General features: G+C 40.0%; 1 protein-coding gene across 8 annotated transcripts in view; it reads left to right on the top strand.

The window, feature by feature from the left end:
* The window catches only part of LOC140124557 (E1A-binding protein p400-like), a 67,915-nt gene extending 49,941 nt beyond the window's left edge, over positions 1-17,974 (top strand). For 4 of the 8 annotated variants that reach the window (XM_072144426.1, XM_072144430.1, XM_072144431.1 and 1 more), the window contains 17 exons: positions 2,213-2,454; positions 2,661-2,834; positions 3,467-3,514; positions 5,408-5,544; positions 6,296-6,352; positions 7,660-7,738; positions 8,328-8,540; positions 8,911-8,956; positions 9,402-9,511; positions 10,371-10,569; positions 10,679-10,833; positions 10,917-11,159; positions 11,985-12,150; positions 12,436-12,563; positions 13,341-13,511; positions 14,440-14,517; positions 14,661-17,974. In XM_072144426.1, the coding sequence (XP_072000527.1) occupies positions 2,213-2,454; positions 2,661-2,834; positions 3,467-3,514; positions 5,408-5,544; positions 6,296-6,352; positions 7,660-7,738; positions 8,328-8,540; positions 8,911-8,956; positions 9,402-9,511; positions 10,371-10,569; positions 10,679-10,833; positions 10,917-11,159; positions 11,985-12,150; positions 12,436-12,563; positions 13,341-13,511; positions 14,440-14,517; positions 14,661-14,933 (2,519 nt within the window). In that variant the 3' untranslated portion in view covers positions 14,934-17,974. The remainder of the gene's footprint in view (positions 1-2,212; positions 2,455-2,660; positions 2,835-3,466; positions 3,515-5,407; positions 5,545-6,295; positions 6,353-7,659; positions 7,739-8,327; positions 8,541-8,910; positions 8,957-9,401; positions 9,512-10,370; positions 10,570-10,678; positions 10,834-10,916; positions 11,160-11,984; positions 12,151-12,435; positions 12,564-13,340; positions 13,512-14,439; positions 14,518-14,660) is intronic. The other 4 variants (XM_072144429.1, XM_072144433.1, XM_072144427.1 and 1 more) reach the window with 3 other exon arrangements.
* Positions 17,975-19,208: the final 1,234 nt, after the last annotated feature.

Raw genomic sequence — 19,208 nt, forward strand, 5'->3', positions numbered from 1 at the left:
CAGTAGAGAGCTTCAAGAATGGTCTAGATTCCTTTTTACACCTAAAAAGGCATCCCTTCCTCATCCAATGTGTCTTTTTTAAACCATATAAACTATGAAACTATGATAACAAGATGTAAGTATGTAAGATTTATCACCTGTAATATTGGATCATATTATACATTTATTTATAAATTACACAGAAAAAACTATTTAAGTGAATGGTGAAAATCCTTGGAGAGAAGTAGTGCATATAAAGGGAATGCTATTATTGTAAAGGGGCAGTGCTGTAAAACAGATTTAATATCTCTAAACATAGGTCTATAAATATTAAAAGGTTATTCACTTAACTGTGATTGCCTGTTGTTATTGTTCAGACACAAACTTATTGGCCACTGCACTTGCTTAGGTTGGTGACTGCTCCAGCCCGTCTGCAAGTATCTCAGAGTTTCCCTGTACATCAGAAGACAAAGCAACTAATGAACAGCAGAAACTAGGCAGCAACTGGAGTAAAGGAGCAGGCGCTAGGAGAGAGTTAAAGGGGTTGTCCAGGGGTTGAAAAAACATGGCTACTTTCTAAAAATAACAGCTCCTCTCCTGATCATGGGTAGTGCATGGTATTGCAGCTACAGACTATTCATTATAATACAGCTGAGCTGCAATACCAGCAAAAAGCATTGTAATGTGTGGCACTGTTTTTGGAAGAAAGCGGCCATGTTTTTCAACCACTGGACAATCCTTTTAAGTAAACTTAAGGTATCCTTGTGGAGCACTTCTCAATGTGCTACGAATGCCCTGTAATTAGGATAAGTCGTTTGTGGGTTTGTGGCACTCAGCACCCCCTTCCAATCAGATGTTATCTATTATAGGCGTTTTAAATTCCCCACATCGGGGTCCTGGCCTCTCAGTATCTACCGTCTCCATCTCCACAAGATCGGACCTGTTTAGATGAAGTCTGATCTGGTGGAGTTTTATGTTATAGTTTCCATTTGGAGACTATAGTAAATGCAGCAGGCCGGGGCATTCACAGGTTGGAACATTCTCTAACTCGTGGGAACAGTAAGAATTTCATGTCTTTTACAGTAAATTTAACATAATGGCGCACATTTTCTAAGGGCTTTGCGCTGGTTTTCTGACAGACTTTGCACGTTGTTTTAGTCGAAAACGGCTTTCACAGGTATTTAAGAGGTGCCCGCGCTACTATTGTGTCGCACGTGACCCTTTTGTGGCTTAGCTGCAGTAGCCTCCATGCGACACAACCTAGGAGGCGTTCTGGCGCTCAGTCAGACCAAGCGCCGTATTTAAGCACAGTCTGTCGCCTTCCTTATGTTAAAGGTGCACCAAAAAAAGTTGGTGAACTCTGTCGGGCCAGTGCAGGGATGTGACAGATTTCATAATTTCTAGTGCCGGTTCTTAATGAATCTGTCGCACCCAGCATTATACACCAGCAGAGCACTTTTAGTGCCGTTTCCGACTTTCTTAGTAAATGTACCCCAATGATGCAGTGGAGGAGATGTATTATGCCTTCTCCACCAGTTTTCACATCCTCCAATGGATCATTATTTTAAATTTACCTTAAAATACATCCATTGGAAAATACAATTCTTCCTACCATCACTAAAATCTACTAAAAACTTTATTTTTGTAATATGTAAATTAACTGCAGAGGCTACTGAAGTGTGGAGTAGCCTTAGCTCCCAGTGCCCGGCCAGGCTAGTACACGCTCCAGTAGCCTCTGCAGTTATTTGCATATTTCTAAAAGAACGTTTTTTTAACAAGTTGGGTTAGGATTATTTAATTGCAGATTAGGGCAGAGACAGGCCGGAGGAACCTACAATCAGATCTACTTCTGATGGTAGATTCTTCATGGTAGATTTCCTTTGAAGAGGTATTTTCATATTCCAACTTTTTATTATTGTTTGGGTCTATCCTCTGGGGCTAACATGATCCTGATGATGACTGTATAATGCTAATGTTTTCTAGTGTCTGTCACAAATTAATAAGATTTTACATAAAGACCAAACTACATTCATTATAGAAGCCATTATAGACCATTGAACAAACACTGCAGCCTTTCTCAGGGAGATTAATTCTCAGAAGTTCACATTTTTTTTTTTTAAGTTTATGGTGTTTTTTTTGTTAAGCCCCAATTGTTTAATGAAACAAAATGAAAATAAAATGAAATTATCAAATGCTATTAAATAATTGATTTATGGGCATTTTATATGTTAAGCTGCAGGTCGAAAGAAGAAACAGAGACACGGAGAATCAGTGATTCCTCCCCGTTCCCTGTTTGATAGAGCAACCCCTGGCATGCTGAAAGTGAAGAGAGAAGGAAAAGAACAAAAGAAGAACATTCTTCTCAAACAACAAACTCAGTTTGCCAAGCCACTGCCAACCCTGGTGAAACCAGCAACAGAAACGGGAGCTGACAATCCAGAGTGGCTGATCAGTGAAGACTGGGCCCTGCTGCAGGTGAGTGAATGCTAGCTTATAATTAGAATTAAAGGGCTTTTCACTAAAACCTTGATGTGCATTCATATCTGCTGCTTCATTCACATCTGGGATGAAGGGATTGACAGAGCCCTGGATACGCCAAGGAAGTATAATTAGGGATAAAAATGTGTAGTTTCTTTTCTATTGTATCACATTGTTCTTGTATTTGCAACTTGCTTTTACAGGCTGTTAAACATCTGTTGGAGCTTCCCCTAAATTTAACAGTAGTATCACCAGCACATACTCCGAACTGGGATCTTGTCAGCGATGTGGTGAACTCATGTAGCAGAGTCTATCGATCCTCTAAGCAGTGCCGCACCCGCTATGAAAATGTCATCATACCAAGAGAAGAAGGGAAGGTGAGACAGATTTTGATATCCTACTTCTAGGTTTCACATAAATTGTCACAGGGCTTCAAGGATTCACACTGAATTCCCATTGTAGAATGTAGAGAAAAATAAGCATGCTCCATTCATTTTATTAAGGTTACTGGAACTGGCTGGAAGAGTACATTTGGCTATTCCAGAATGGGCCTCCAATTGTTGCCAGTGGTGGGGGTCTTAAAGATAGGACCCCCACCTAACCTTTCTTATTGTCATGGGACAGTTGTTTATAGAAAATATCCAACCAGAGAATGATTCCACTGTGTGACATATGATGTTCATGACAAGCTATAGCCTTATCATTCTGTCACATCCTAGAAAGCTTTATTCTGTGGATGTTCTTATGGTGTGTTATACCTTTACTAGATCTTTCTCAAACAGTTATTCAACTCGCAGCTACTCCCCCTCACAAATACTTGTTCAGTTCAGACAAGCATACCTTCATTGTGTGGAGGATTGGTTTTTGTGTGAATATTTATTCATGGGTAGAACTGAAAACCCTCAAAAATATAGATTAGATGTAGCCCTGAACTTGTGGAAAGAAATTATGAGTATTGATATGACTTTGAAGTATGAATTGTATGTAACCAGTGTCCCTTTTTTAATAGCTCATGTTTGAAGCTAACCCTAAGAAGAAAACTAAGAGCATATACAAGGTTTGTGTTTTGTAATGTTATTTTTAGCATAATAAAACAAAATTCTGATGTAGAAAATGTCTAATAAACTTTGATGTTGTTGAAACCCTTTATATAATATATAAATATGTAATATAGGAATAATTTGACACAATATAATAATTTGGCAGAAAGCAGATTACTTGGAAGTAAACAATGTTCCCCTCATCAGAGAGAAGTGATAAATTTGCAATCATTTTCCAATTATGTCTCACCCTGAGTTGTCAGGGATTAAATTAGAAATATATTGCTGGCTTTTACATAAATGTAATTTGGGAGGGGGGGGGGGGTTAATATTGTCTGTTGTACATTTCTCTAAGAGATTGAATTTTGTTCAATTATAATGTATTATACAGTTTGATATGAATTATTAATAGAAAATCTTGCCGCTCATTCTGTTGAGATTTAATACTGTGGCACCGCATAATAGCAAAACACTAAAAATAGGTTTATGTAACAACAGCTGCTATTGCTGCTGCACCCAGTATACTATAGATTATATTCACAACTCATTGCTTCATTATAATTGTTATGTACAAAAAGTAGTAAAATGAATTGGATTTCTAGAGCAATAATCTTATACGATGATGATATAGTTATAAACTCCAATAAAGACATCAATTAACTCTACATTGCTTGTTTGTAACCTTATTATGGCTGTTTAATAAATGAGTTGCTATGTGCAATGTACTTGCTTTAGGATCAGTCTAATCTAAAACACAATATAAATATAGTATTACAGTTTGTACAATTCGCTACATAACTAGAAACGTCTCTGGGTATTCATAAATGCATTATGCAAAACGCTGCAATAATGCAATCCAGGCAAAGTAAACTACTGATTCTCAATTACCAACCCATTGAAAATCTGTAATAACAGATGTGCTATTGACTGGGAAGCATGAGAGGAGCAGATATGTCACAGCAGTTGGGTATATGATCTTCTTATTATAATATAACAGCTATTTATGACTAGATAACTATGGTAAATGGAGCGTCATAGTAAATCTGTTACTTTTTGTATTACTAAAAAAATCTTTATCCCGAAACATCAAATTCCTGTTCATGCAGAGTGTGCAGGGCTTTTCTTATATTCACTATTTATGTCATGGGTGTAAAAGATAACCTTCATGTTAGACAGAAAGGAATCCCACTTACTATGAACAACATTTTATATGGTATGATAGGTAAAGAAAAGGTTTGACCTAGAATTGTACAATTACTATCAGTTTACAGAGAGATAGATGGTGACGATGAACAAACATTTAGAAGTGACTGGACTACAATGGACCCTCGGTGCCCCTTACTAGTTTGGATTTAGGCTGATCCAAACATCCTTTAACCCTCGTACAGGTATCTGGAATTCGCTCTGATGAGGACACATAGCTGATACCACTTTTAGGGTAGTCCTGGTGTAGGTGACAGGTGGTCCAGGCAGCAAAGAGGACAATGTAAACAGATGAGAGCGTCAGGTCATGCCTGGGATTCAGCATATTAGAATGCAGAGTTAGATTTGTTGTCTTAGATTGTGTCCGGGGTCACAAGAATCCAGATAACACAGAATCGCAAGGAACTTTAATGCTCAGGCATTTACTGAGTCTTTCATCACCTGGGATGTGCACAGATTGAAAGGGAATGAATTAGACCTGGGCGCTTCGCCCCTTTAATTCTTTAGAACTGACAGGAGCAGACAGCAGCAGCAGACATGCATCCAGGATGCATAGGGATCCAGACGGGGGTCAAATTGGCAAACAAGCATTGGTAACATGGTGACAGTCATGAACAGAAATATGACATAATATGACAGACTGAATGGAAAAGAACAGATTTATTTGTAGTCCTCAAAAGGTTTCTAATGCAGATTTTCATCTTCAGACTAAGAACAGCCGCCCTCTCCGGACCAATCAGATCTACGCCCAGGATGAAGGAGTGACACACACACAGCTATATACCAACCGCTTTGAGCTGATGAAGATGACCGCAGGGAAGAGGAGCCCACCTATAAAACCACTGTGAGGAATTCATTTATGTGTGTGAATACAGCCAAAATGGAACCTAATAGTCATATAAATGAATATAAGAAACTTTATTATATAACAAACTAGAGAAAAAAATACATTTTCTATGTATCTGGCCATGTATCTCAGCATCCAACCCCTTCCCTAACCATTATTCACTCTTGGATCACTGCAAAACTCTGTCTATCTTAGGTGATAGATAAGAAAAGGAAGTCCAAGGCAGCAGCACTGTGTACAAGCTCCTGATAGGGAGGGGTGCAGCACCCATAAGTCCTGGAAAGGCCTTTGGAGGTACATGAAAAAGGCAGGCAATGCTCCTGATTTTATTCATGTAGGTAGGTAGATAGATAGGTAGATTACAGAGGTGCCATAAAACAACTCTCCATAGAAAAAGGTGAGAAATGAAAAGGAGCCCATTGAGAGTAGAAAACCGAGGCACAACAGAGACTGAAGCAGCTACTTTGTAATCTCAGAATTGTATTCCCCTCCATACACATCATTTCTTCTATATACACAGCGCAGTACTATATAATCCTGCTGCTGTCTATAAGTAAGTGGGTTATGGAGTAGATTATGCACTACTTTCCACGTGCCAAGCCTTCACCCAGGTAACTGCTGTGTGTAAAACTGAAAAAACTAAACACACTTTTTGATGTAGCTTTTAAAGGTGTAAAATGTCTCTAAAGTCTACAAATTTGGTCTATTTATTTTCAAAATATTTTCTAATGTTTCGTATATTTTTCAGCTTGGGAATGAATCCATTTCAGAAAAATCCAAAGCATGCCTCTGTACTTTCCGAAAGGTAATTATCTCAAAGAAATTATCCATTTGTACGATTGCTACTGATTTTCCATTATTCCATTCTGTAAATTGTCCATTTTTATTAAAGAGGTTGTCCGAGAGTAAGAAAAAATAGCGAAGTGGTTGGTGGAGGGGCTGCATAAAAAATAAACTTGTAGTTCTCTCTTCCAGCACTTTTGTTGTCCCTCCTCGGTCCCTCGGTGCTGTGCCCTTGTTTGTTTACATGGGAAGCTCCGCTCAAGACACCCTCCAGGCGACCTATAAGGAAGCCAAGTTATCTTTTCTCTCTATGTTCTTTTTTTGTTCACTGGCAATGTTAGATCAGTGAAAACAGCTGGTGTGTGAAAAAGCCCATGAAAAGAATAGTTCAGTGAGAAAAAATCACTGAGGCCGGGAAGAGAAAGCCAATCTGTATGTGTCCATAGGCCAAAATGGCTTCAGTGAAAAATCACTGATGTGAAAAATAATTCCCGGCCTTCCTCTGTATGCAGATCTATGCTTATAATGACCAGCAGCCATGCAGTGATCTACTTATAGAGAATGCTGAGGTAACACACATCACGTCATCTCCACCCTTGTTCAAAAGAAAAACAAGTCAGGCATCCGGTAATAATTCAGTTATAATTCAGTTATAATTCAGACTATGCGACGCCCAAACTCAAAGATTTTAAAGGTTCCTTTTTAACAGTCCTGCTGTTACTAACAACATACTGGGGCTTATTTACTAAGGGTCCGTGGACGCACTTTCGTCGGACTTTCCGATGGTTTTCGGGTTTTGTGCTGCTGTGACAGATATTTAACAGGATTGTGTCGCACGTGATCGGATTTTGGCACTGGCTTTAATTCGAGATGGGGGGCGTGCCATTGGACAATCCGACGGATTCGGACTGAGCGCGGGATTTAACTTTCAAATTGTGTCACAAGACCAAGAACTTACATGCACCAGGAAGAAGAAGGTGAACTCCATCGGACCTGAGCGGGGAAGCGACACATGCAGGATATCGGGCGCACGATCTTAGTGAATCGCGGCACAGTGCATTATCATCAGACAATACACTTTCTGTGAACTCCTCCGGCCGGGTAAGTTAATGTGCCCCGCTATGATTACCAGCTTTCACAGTGTTGGCAGTTCTGCTAGATCAAACATGCTGGCAAATGCCCTTTAATGATGCTTTGTCTTTTCTTGATGCTCTCCAAAAGGGTGAAAATTATAATATTTTTTTAATGTATTAGTATACTGATAGTAAGAGCTATTGATCTGGCATATTTGGAGATTTATTTACTACATGTCTGTCTTCTTACTTCCAGTGGAATAAATTATGATAAACCTCTACCCCCTATTCAAGTGGCCTCTCTCCGGGCAGAGCGCATTGCCAAGGAGAAAAAGGTATTTCTTCTTTACTTATTTATATGCCTTTACGCCTGTTGGGTTTTATCAAATGGACTATCACTAGTCTTTACAAAAAGCATGTCACAACAGCTGCCAGGTATCAATGGCCCCTATTGTAGATCTATAGCAGGTAACATAAGGAGCAGGGGCCACAGTATGCAGACAATAGAACCAGGCAGAACAGTTGTGGGTCACTTTAGACCCAATAGCATAGTATGCTTGGTGCTGGTGATCATGTTTGATCAGCTAGAACTATGTAGGTTGCAAAAGGCAGATATGGTTATGAACCTGCAGTGTATAAGAAGAAACTTGGATGGACTTATATGTTAAGCTTCAGCCGGATAAACAATGTGCTAACCATCAGCCTTCAGCAACAATTCTTTTTGTATTAATAATTATTGGTATTCTTTAATTAATATAGGTGACAGCTTGTGTTATACACATACCTGCATTATCCCAAACCCTGCTGATAAAGCTTTGTGTTATCAGAGTGAGACATAACCTATTAGAAGGGTTTCTATCAATGCTGGTACAACCTTTATATTTGTTTTACATATAATTAATTGCATTGTGTTATGTTTCACAGGCTTTAGTAGAGCAGCATCACAGGGCACAACAACAGGCTGGTCCTCAAGCTCCTCAACAGCCACTACAAAATGGGCAGCAGTCATCCACCCCGGCTGTTCAACCTGTCCAGGCCCAAACCCAGCAACAAGTGGTTCAGCAACAGGTCGTTCAACAACCCCAAGCAGTAGTTGCCAGTCCAACTGTTGCAAATGTACCAACCACTGCGGTTCTGGTAAGTTGGAAACATGGCCACTTTAGTGTCTTTTATTCTTATTTTGACCTGGATTTCTGTGTTCTGCCCAAAAATAGTGTGCCCACCATTATACAACTATACCATTATGTTAGACAGTAAATGTACAGTAGCCATCCAGAGGAAGTAATATGTTTATTTTCTTAACTACAAGTCATTGCTTAGTTTATTACAGAATCATTCTTTTGTTAGATTGTATTTTGTACTATTTAAGGATAATAGGCATTGATAAAGTGTTTGTGTACACTTTCACTATTTTTTACAATAGGAAATGCTTGTGCTGTTATTGTGATACTTTTGTTGAAAAATTGCCAAACTTACTTCTTCCATAACTTTAACTGTGTTTTTACAGGCTGGAAGTATTAAGACAGCAGTAACGGGTGCAAATATACAAGCAGGTAAGAATACCAATTGGTCAAAATAAGCATAATTTTAAAAGGTGATTTTAGAAGGAAGGAGGCCATGGATGACAAATAGAAGAAGCTATCCACAGTCACCGTGCCTGCATCTATGCGTAAGCGACCCTGATTTGTCATACATGATTTTGATATTAATATATTAATCACATTGTTTATTCACTTAATTTTTTCACTTAATTCTCAATACACTCCTCCCCAAGGAAAAAAAATCTATAAAATTGTAACATAACAAAAAATGACAACAAAAATGTTAATGTGATAATGTAGTATAAAGTATACATGCATATTTTGGTACATGAGCTCACTGACTAGTTAATAAATTAATTACATCTTTTAAAGTGACATAAAAATCATTGTGTGTTGATGGCATTGAAAACATAGTGCCAAAAATAATGGGAGAATCTTATGGGCATCTTCTTTACAGCTGCTGTTAGTGGAAACGTCATTGTCAATACTGTTGCGGGTGTTCCTTCTGCCACCTTCCAGCCTATCAATAAGAGGCTGGCATCTCCTGTTATACCAGGGGCACTTGCGGTAAGTAAAAAGTATTCATTTCCAGAATACACACTGGAGAAACATAAACAGGGAACGGAGAAGGGGCAAATAACACTATTGCAAGAAACCATTGTGAAAAGTAGCTATTGATAACTAATATAAATGTGTTTCCAACATGGACCATCAGAGCAGGGTAACTCTTTTTCTTTTTCCATCATTGGAAAAATTCATACTGACTGTTTATACTCAGATTGGCCCACATGTACAAAAAATAGTTCAGTCGGTACTATGTGAAGTTTGCCTTTAGTGTGCATGGTGCCCCAGATTCGGGATTTCTGGCATACGTTCTTCATGAATCTGGCGCTCCCTGCACTGCCCGACTTAGTGCACCAAATTTATTTTGGTACACCTTTAACATAGGGCATGCAACACAGTTCTATCACACTTTGCATGTTAAATATGGCGCACTGTCCGACTGTGCACCGGAACACCCATTTCAGTGATGAAATTTGTGTCATATGAAAAATAATGCAGCCGCAACACAAAAGGGTCACAAATACATATGTGTCGCGGACACTTCTTAAATACCTGTGCAAGTAGTTTGTACATAAAAGAACATGCAATAGAAAACTGGTGCAAGGTCCTTAGTAAATGTGCCCCATTGTCTGCAAAATTGGTATGTCCCAGGTGAAGGCAAGATGTATTATTAATATGAGGAACTGATGTTTCCTATTCCTTCCATCATAATGGGCTATTAATCCCTGTGGACCTGTTGTCACATCTAGAACTGAAAATTCATGTTTTCACAACAAAACCTTTGTCTTGTTCTACTTTGTAAATTGTGTCGTTCCTGAACAATATTGTTTTCATCACAATTTGCTGCATTCATTTCTCTTAGGCCCCTGGTGGGGCAGCACAGGTAGTCCATGCCCAGCAAAGAGCAGTAGCCACTTCAGCGGCACCCGCAGAGATGGTCACTATAGCCACAAATCCGGGTGTACGAGCCGTGACTCCGGTGACTGGTGGGACTGTGGTGTGCAGCAGTATCACTCCTGTCCAGACACAGGCCAGGTCAATTGTGACTCAGGTGACATCAGGTATTGCATTAACTTACTGAATGTTCATATTCCTTTTCCTTGTCTTCCCATCATTTTATCCCTGTGCTTGGATTCTCTTCCCTTACTTTTGTTTCCATTTTCTTCTAAGCTACGACTGCTGGGGTTCAGCTTGCCAGTAAAACCATCACTCCAGCCCAGTTTCAGCTTCTCCGACAGCAGCAAGCTGCCCAGGTACAGGTACCCCAGATCCAGGCTCAGGCACAGTCCCCAGGGCAGATAAAAGCCGTTGGCAAGTTATCACAGGTAGGTTGGCACAGTGTGTCTTTCTAGGTCTAGTAAGACATCAGTGGTTAGTGAATACCCATAATATATTTTACTTTAATAAGGAACAACTACTAAAATTGCAAAAACAGAAAATGCAGCTACCACAACAGACAAGCCAGACAGTAGCTCAACAGCAACAACAACAACCACCTCCACAAGTAGCTCCACAGGCAGCACCAGCGCAGGGGCAGCAGCCGCAGCAAACTCCACCGCAGCAACAGGCGCAGCAGCTCACTGCCGTCACTGCTCCAAGAGCCGGAGCCGTCCTCACCGGAGCAGTTACTAACCTACACGTGGCCCGTCTGGTACGTTGTAACCTTTAATAATAATATTAATAGTAAATATATCTGCAATCTTCCAAAATAATACTAGTAGCATGTGATATTGCAGTTCAGCTTTATTCACTTCATTGCGCTGCATTACCTGACACAATCCGTGGACACCTGTGATGATGTTTTGGGAAGAAATCAGCTATGTTGTTTTTTTTCTTCACCTCTTCAACACCGGATCCTTTGTCCTTTCCAAAAAACAACTAATAAATTACAACTGTTATCAATGACATGTTGAGAAAGTTTATAATCTACGGGTGATATAACTTTTTTGAAAGATGGTATTTTTATCAGTTTTATTTGTGAACCAAAGGCAGGAGTAAATATACTTACTATCTTGCAGGGTTCATATTTGGCTTTGGCTAAAATGTTGCAGTGTTGCAGACTCTAAAACTGCAGAGTTGTTTTTCCAACACATGTGAACTTACCCTAAAAGTAAATCTCTCAGTTTCCCAACATATATGTCTGACGCTATAAAGTAATGTATTGCCAGCCCAACAGAGGCCAATAAACTGTCTTGTACTGCAACTAGTGAATGGGGCTATTGGATGACAATGCAATGGGACTACCCTGCTGCATATACTCCTGTACAGATGAATCTGATCCATGATTCTACCCCTAGTGCATGACAGTCTATTGACTGAACTCTCATCTGTTTCCATGACTTGCACTAGAGAAACTAGATGCCATACCTTTTGTAGAAAGTTTTCTTTTACTCAGCTCTTCATAACTTATTTCTCACTTCTTTTTCATACACTTCTTCCAAAAGAAGAGTTAATAAAATGTAACTTATTTCTTTAGCTTCAGGCCCAGGGACAAATCCAGGCTCAACCAGGACAAACTGCACAAGTGGCACTAGCAAAGCCCCCAGTGGTGTCCGCTGTTGTGTCATCCACAGGAGTGACCACGCTACCTGTCACTGTGGCAGGAATCAGTGTTGCTATTGGCCAGCCCCAGAAAGCTGCAGGTATGCTACGTAGTTATAAGATTATGTTCATCAGATCATAAGACTCATTGGGGCAGATTTATCAAGCTGTCTGAAAGTCAGAATATTCCTAGTTGCCCTTGCAACCAGAAATATTCTGACCTTCAGACAGCTTGATAAATCTGTCCCATCTTTTGGATTTATATTATGCCACTTATTGTCTCTTTGTAATAGTAGATAATGGTAATGAAATTGACTATCAAAAGAGTTATGCTTCAATTTTAGTTTAACATTAAAAGATCCTGCCTTCCAATCTTTCTGTTATAGGGGGTCAGACTGTGGTTGCTCAGCCCCTGAACGTACAGCAGCTCCTGAAATTAAAGCAACAACAGCAACAACAAAAAGCCTTGCAGTCCGGGGCCTCTCCAGGACAGGCCTCAGTGCAGCAGCAAAAGGTAAGGGAAGTTTCTGTGTTCCATTTTAGGGACTTTTACACTTCTTATTATTTGGCTTAGTTTACAGCAGGAAAATGAGTATTTGCGTTATTTGTGGCTCGTGCATTGGATCATGCCCCATTAATAAAGTCTACGCTGTCTATCCCGAACTTTGGGGGGCACAGAAAAAATTGACTTCTTCTCCACTAAAGATAATTTTTGAACTGTTATCGTGATTACACTTCGACGCTTCTGTTCAGTAGGGATGAAACAACTCCTTGGGGGTTATTTATCTTTAGTCAGGATATTTGTGTGTGACTTTTCTTGTTTTTTTCTGGGTTTTGGACTTCTCTATGGGGTTTTTATCACTTTTATTACAAAGTCATACAAAAGTCTTAAACTCTTCTGTTACAACTCCTCAGAACTGGAGTTTATTTGTGACTTTTTAAGCACTATTTGCGCCAATATTGTGACTTTTTCATATGTTTACATCTGAATTTTAAAGATATATCAGGTGCAACACTAAAAAATTCTTGTGCCGCTAACTTTACTAAAAAAAATCGAAAAAAAAAGAAAAGAGAAAACTCTAAGATAAATGACCCCCCCTTGTGTCACATATCAATTTCCTGTGCACTGTGGCCAGCGTATCCCTTTTTCAGAAATGATGATGACCATGTGCAGTTGGCCTAAAACCTTTGATGAATGTGGTACAAGGTCTTTGAGAGAATATAATTTTTATTGAAGATTAGGATGGAAAATGATTGATAAATATGATATATTGTCTTTTGTACTTTTTAGCAGATAACTCAACAAGTCGCTGTTCAGCCTCCGCAACAACAACAGCAACAGGCCCAACAGCAGAAGCTGACGTACACCGCTCAGCCAGCTATTAAAACACAGTTCCTTACCACTCCTATCACTCAGACTCAGAAATCTCCTGGTGCCCAACAAGTACAGGCACAGATTCAGGTAACTGCTGGACACAGGCCCACTTGGCAATTTACCCATTCATGTCATGCTTCTTTCCATTTCATAATTGGTTGAGCGCATAAAATATAGTTACAGACATAATTTTTCCATTGATGTCTAAAGGCAATAAACTAAGATGGGAAGAAAATTTGATTCTATAGATAGTAATAAGAAATCATCCCAGAAGATACAAGAACTGAGAAGAGATAGATACCGTTAGATTCCAAATTCAAGTCTTTAAAGCGAACCTGTCACCAGGAATGTCATTTTTAGCTGGTGACAGGTTCCAATAGCATATGCTATGCTTATTTAAAAAATGGCTTTCTCAGCATTCTGAATCGTTTCAGTACTTTACAAAACTTTATTTCACATTAACTTGCTGCCAGCGTGTGGTGAGTCCTGTGGAGGGGGAGGTTGCAGCTGTGTCTCCTCATGCATTCTTCCTCTTCTCCACATCATCCCTTCCCATCCCCTGTCTGCACAATACACATAACAGGGAGAGGGGAGGGACCTGGATGAGTGTGTAGGAGAGGAAACTAGGACAATGACTGCTACATCTGCATCTCCCCCATGCTGGCCCGGACTGGCCCACAGGTGAACAGATGGATCCACTAGTGAGCCTCCGAGTGAAGTGGGCACCCAGGTCATTCATAAGTAGTGCTTGACGGGATACCCTCACATTTCCTCATACAAAATCCTAGCATACAGCCATCCTATGTATTCATATATGGTGGGCCCAAGGCATTACAGTGTCTGCCCCAGGACTCACCTCACGCTGCTGGCACAGCCAGTTAGATCCATAAACCAACAACATAAGCCTTTATTTCCAGGCAGCTCTGCGAATTTGCCATTTAATGTCCTTGAATTTCCTTTCTAAAATCCATAAAGAGATCATTTCATCGCTTCATCATCTGCTCATTCCCTCAAGGTTGCAAAGCTTCCTCAGGTGGTCCAGCAGCAGGCAGCAGTGGCTAACATCCAGCAGATGGTACCAGCCACGCAGCAGGTCAGTGCTTTTTTCCATTGTGTACGCAATGCACATTTCTTTGTCTTACCAAACACAGTTTGCTTCATGCTTCATGCCATTCAGAAGCGTTGGGTTCTTACATGATATAGAACCTATTTTAATTAGTACAATAACTATTCTAGGTCCAGTCACAGACTGTAACCCTGACCCAAGCAACAACAGCCACTCAGCAGCAAGTTCAAGTGCTACCAGCGGGTTCAACAGCAGCTCAAGTGGTGCAGCAGAAAATCCTTCAACAACAGCAGGTGGTGGCAGCTGCATCACCCCAGCTCCAGACGTCATCCAGCCAGAGCCCAGCGCCAGCATCAGCCAACACTGATGCACAGAACCAGCAGGCAAAGCTCCAAGTCAGGGCATCTACAGTACGCATCAAAGCTCCCACTAAACCAAGCTGAGGAACCAGGAGGAACCCAGAAAGTGCACCTTCAGAAAACATCTCATACCAGGCACCTATCTATAGATCCTAGCGTTGTGTTTGTCATGTCTGGGCAAATGTTGCATTCATCTGTTGTTATATTAATGTTTAGAAACAGTGGAAATGTGAAGGAAGGGGAAATGAAGAAAACCCTATGCCCGCCCTGCACCACCCACAGAAGAAGTGACATTGGATCCACAATGGTTTTCAGATGAAAGGAATGGGGGAGCTTTTGTTCATTTTGCAGGAAGCATCTTCTAATGTGGGAAGGATCTTGGTGCGTTGACTTTTGTAACAGGTCTGCAGGGTTTTTTGTTTATCTTATTAATAGTCAGTTTAAGAATAATATTCTTTGAGTTTTAAGGTTTAGACATTTCAGTTTTCAAAAAAGGGAAGATCCAAGAAATGGAACAAAGGAATGAATTGAAGACTCAGCATTGCCATCACCGAATGCTTGTCCACAATCCTGTGACTGTGGATGGCAGGTAAAGCTTTAGCTGGTATGACGCTGTCTTGTAGGAGGATACATGAAGGGTTTGCCAGTGTCTCTGCCTGGTAATAGACATTGTAATACAGCATGCAGAGAATGAGCTGCTCCGGTATGATGAAATGTGTGCTGTATACACTCACTACGCTAATACTGAAGTTACTTTCTGTTGTTTTGCACTTTTTATTCTCCCTTTAGATGGATTTTATGTTGACATAATTGTGTGTTTTGTATGTTTTTCTTTTGTATGTTTTTTAAGTTCTTTTTAAATAATTTACTTGTGCACTTTTTGGGAATATCTCATCTTATAAAAGACCTTCATGGTTTAATGTAACTAAAGGTGGTCATAGAGACCTGAAATTTCATACCAACAATAGAAATTGCGCTGCGCGGAGAGCGCTATAAGCTTGTGTGTGCAGACAGCACTCTGAATGTGGCAGGTCCTTTACAGACAGCTGCTGCCAATGTCATATTTGTATGACCAGCTTCAGATGCTGCTTGTCAGTGAGATATTTGTATGGTCAGCTTAAGATGCTGCTTAAGTTTCCTTTATTGCTTTAAAGTGTACATTGTTCTTCTATAGGTCAAAATTTACTGATGAGTTTATATGACTTTTCTGGAGGAGTCTACAGACAAGTCTCTAAATGCCCTGGAGTTATGGAGAACATTTACCGCTTATATTAGTTCCAACTCCTTGCATGCTATAGTAAATGTCACTCCACTGATTGCAGGATGTCAGATCACCCACCTAAGGCCTCATGAACATGTACGTATATGGCGGCCGGGAGCTAGCTTCACAAATTGTGGCTAGATCAAGTATCGTGCACAGTGCAGCAGAGCCACCAGTCGGGCACCATTGCCTGGCTCCTATGGAGATGGGAGAGGTGATCAGTGCTCCCATCTCCACCTGGCCAAAATGATTGTATGCATGAGGCCTAAGGGTAGATAGCCTAACTAGTATATGGGGTGTCAAAAACTCTCTCTAAAGCTGCATTCACACAATGTGCTTAAATTGAGTTTTGAGATGCATTTCAAGCACATCAAAAATGACTCCTCCCTGATCGCATATATTTAGACCTAAACACATTTGATCGGTAAGTAGCAAAACATGTTTTGTTGGTTAACTAAAGTAAAACTACTACTAGTACTACTAGTAAAAGTATTGCTGCTTACTGAACACAAGTGTTTAGGTCTAAACATGCATATGTATTCTTTACAGCCTCCCATGCCACTCTTTAAGAACATTTGAAGCCTGACAACTCCTTTAATTTTAGAAATTAAAAGGGTTGTCCAAAATTACAAAAATGATGCTACTTTATCCCAGCAAAAAAGAGGTTATGGATAGTATTGTTGCAGTGCTTCTCCATGGATACTAAGCTCTAATACCACACCCCTCCAGTGGGCAATGGTGGCACTGTTCCAGGAAGAAGGTAGCAGTGTGAACATTTACAGTAAGAGTGATGGTACTAGGTGATTTGCATAGCAGAGACTTCCCATTTTCACACCTGTGCATGTCACATCCTACGTCTTCCTGCTGTTCATCAGAATCCATAAAGCCTTAAATGGTGTAAGATTCCTCTACCAAAAGCAGCTTTGGGCATTTTGCTGAATGTATAGATCATGTTTAGCATCATGCATCTCTGAACCCACAGATATTCCCCGTTTGTGGTTTACATTAGAAGCCTGACGTCTTATGTTTGCACATATTTAATGTGTCGTGTAGAACGTAGTTGTTTGTTGTCAGATTTTACTATGATGTATAGTATACTGTAGTGTAGTACAATTCGTTGTAAGTGTGTAGTTATGCTATCACTTTTAGACAGCATATTGTTGCATTCACTTTTGGCAGATGTCATGTCCATTAAGCACCTGCAATCCCCAAGTTTACTGTGCCACTTTATAGTCAAATGAAGTTTTTCTTCAGCAGGCCTTATGCACTTGGTTAATGTTAGCCGAACATGCACATCATGACCAGACCATGTGTGAGGGAAGAGAGCAGATAAGCCAACTTCACAGATGCCTCGCACCAGTTAGAACACATGCACCCTCAGCGATGGTATTGATGACAAAGGAGTGTAGGAGGGGATAGCTGTTCGGCTACCAGTAATCCCAAGTGTATAGCCAGCTTTACATGAAAGAGATTAGTATGAATGCAGTTTGGAACTCATAAGAAACTTGAATGAAATGTATTGTGTGTCTGTAGGGGGTTCCCCTAATGTCCTGTCGTTTTTTTGTATGTGCATGGCATCTGTGATTTGTGTTTTTGTTTTCCAGAGTGGAAATGTGTTTCTCTTGTCTTACATCTCCTTATATATATGTGGATAATTTAAAATATGACCACCCTTTTACTGCTGGATATGTCAAATGATAGGTCCCTTGCAGTAAAATGGAGAAAAGCTTGGTTTCCTTGAACCATACTGTGTTCAAAATGTACATATACAATGAAAATACATTTGTACGTGCTGTAGATCCATAGTGAGTGATGCATAGCACATTGCCAGGGTAATAAACTGTACATTTTTTTACAAACGCTTTCTATGTGTGGCTTAGTTTTTTTTTGTTTACAACATACGGATGTGTGTTCATAGAGGATCTGTCAGTGGTCCAATGCTGCCCCCTTTACTGTGTAACAATCATTGTTCCTTCCAGAAGCCAGGTATACAGACAATTATTTTTTTCGGAGTTGTGATAAATTAGTGGAAAGCAGCAGGATCTGGGCAGAGGGAGAAAGTTCTTCTTATATCATATTTATAACACATTCTGGTACTTTCTTATTTTTACATTTTACATAAAAAACAAACATACAAACATTTTATTCTAAATGTGCCATAAACCAGGCAAAAAATGCTGCTACTAACGTCTGTAGCTCCATTGGTTAAAATGGGCAGTCAGGATAACAGCGATGGATTGATGCAGCAGGACAGCTCCCTCGCCACAGGGAAGTAGCATAAACACTGGAGAAAAAATTAGGTCCAGCACCAATGAGATAAATATATAAAGTCTTCCATTATCACATTCAAAATACAGAACAAATCTGTGGCCTACACATTTGGGGAGTTATCCCATAGCCATGGCTACATGAGTTTTGTAACATTACTGTTTTAAAATACACACAGGCCAATTGTAATCACATGATGTCACATCCTCTGAAGACTGCCACCTAACAAGGATTCATGTACAGTGGATACAGAAAGTGTACATACCCTTTTAAATGGAACCGATCACCAGATTTGAACATACAAGCCTTATAACAAGCACAGGACTGTACTAACTTGTCTTCACACTGTTTTTAGTTAAAATTGCATAGTTCCTATTCCCAGAAAATGAAGTTCTCATTTCATGTTTGCTCTTCTCTCCTCCCTCCTGCAGTACAGAACACAGGATGACTCGTAAGCGAAAGGGAGCTAAAAACAGTATCGGCACAAGTTAGAATAGTGCTATGGGAACTTGTTATTAGGCTATTCTGCTCCCCATCTCAACAGAACAAAAACACATTTTTGCTAATTTATTAAACAAGAAAAACCGAAATGTCACATGGTCTAGTATTCAGCCCCTTTGCTCAGTATTTAGTTGAAGTACGTTTTGACCTAGAACAGCCATGTTTCAAGTATGCAAGTTTATCGCGCATGGATTTGGGGATCCTCTGCCAATATTCCTTGCAGATCCTATCCAAATCCCTCAGGTTGTCTCTCCAGAGATGCTCAATCAGGTTTAGGTCACGGCTCTGGCTGGTCCAGTCAAGAATGGTCACAGAGTTGTTCTGAAGCC

Source organism: Engystomops pustulosus, chromosome 1 (genome assembly GCF_040894005.1).
Source record: "Engystomops pustulosus chromosome 1, aEngPut4.maternal, whole genome shotgun sequence".
NCBI lineage: Eukaryota > Metazoa > Chordata > Amphibia > Anura > Leptodactylidae > Engystomops > Engystomops pustulosus.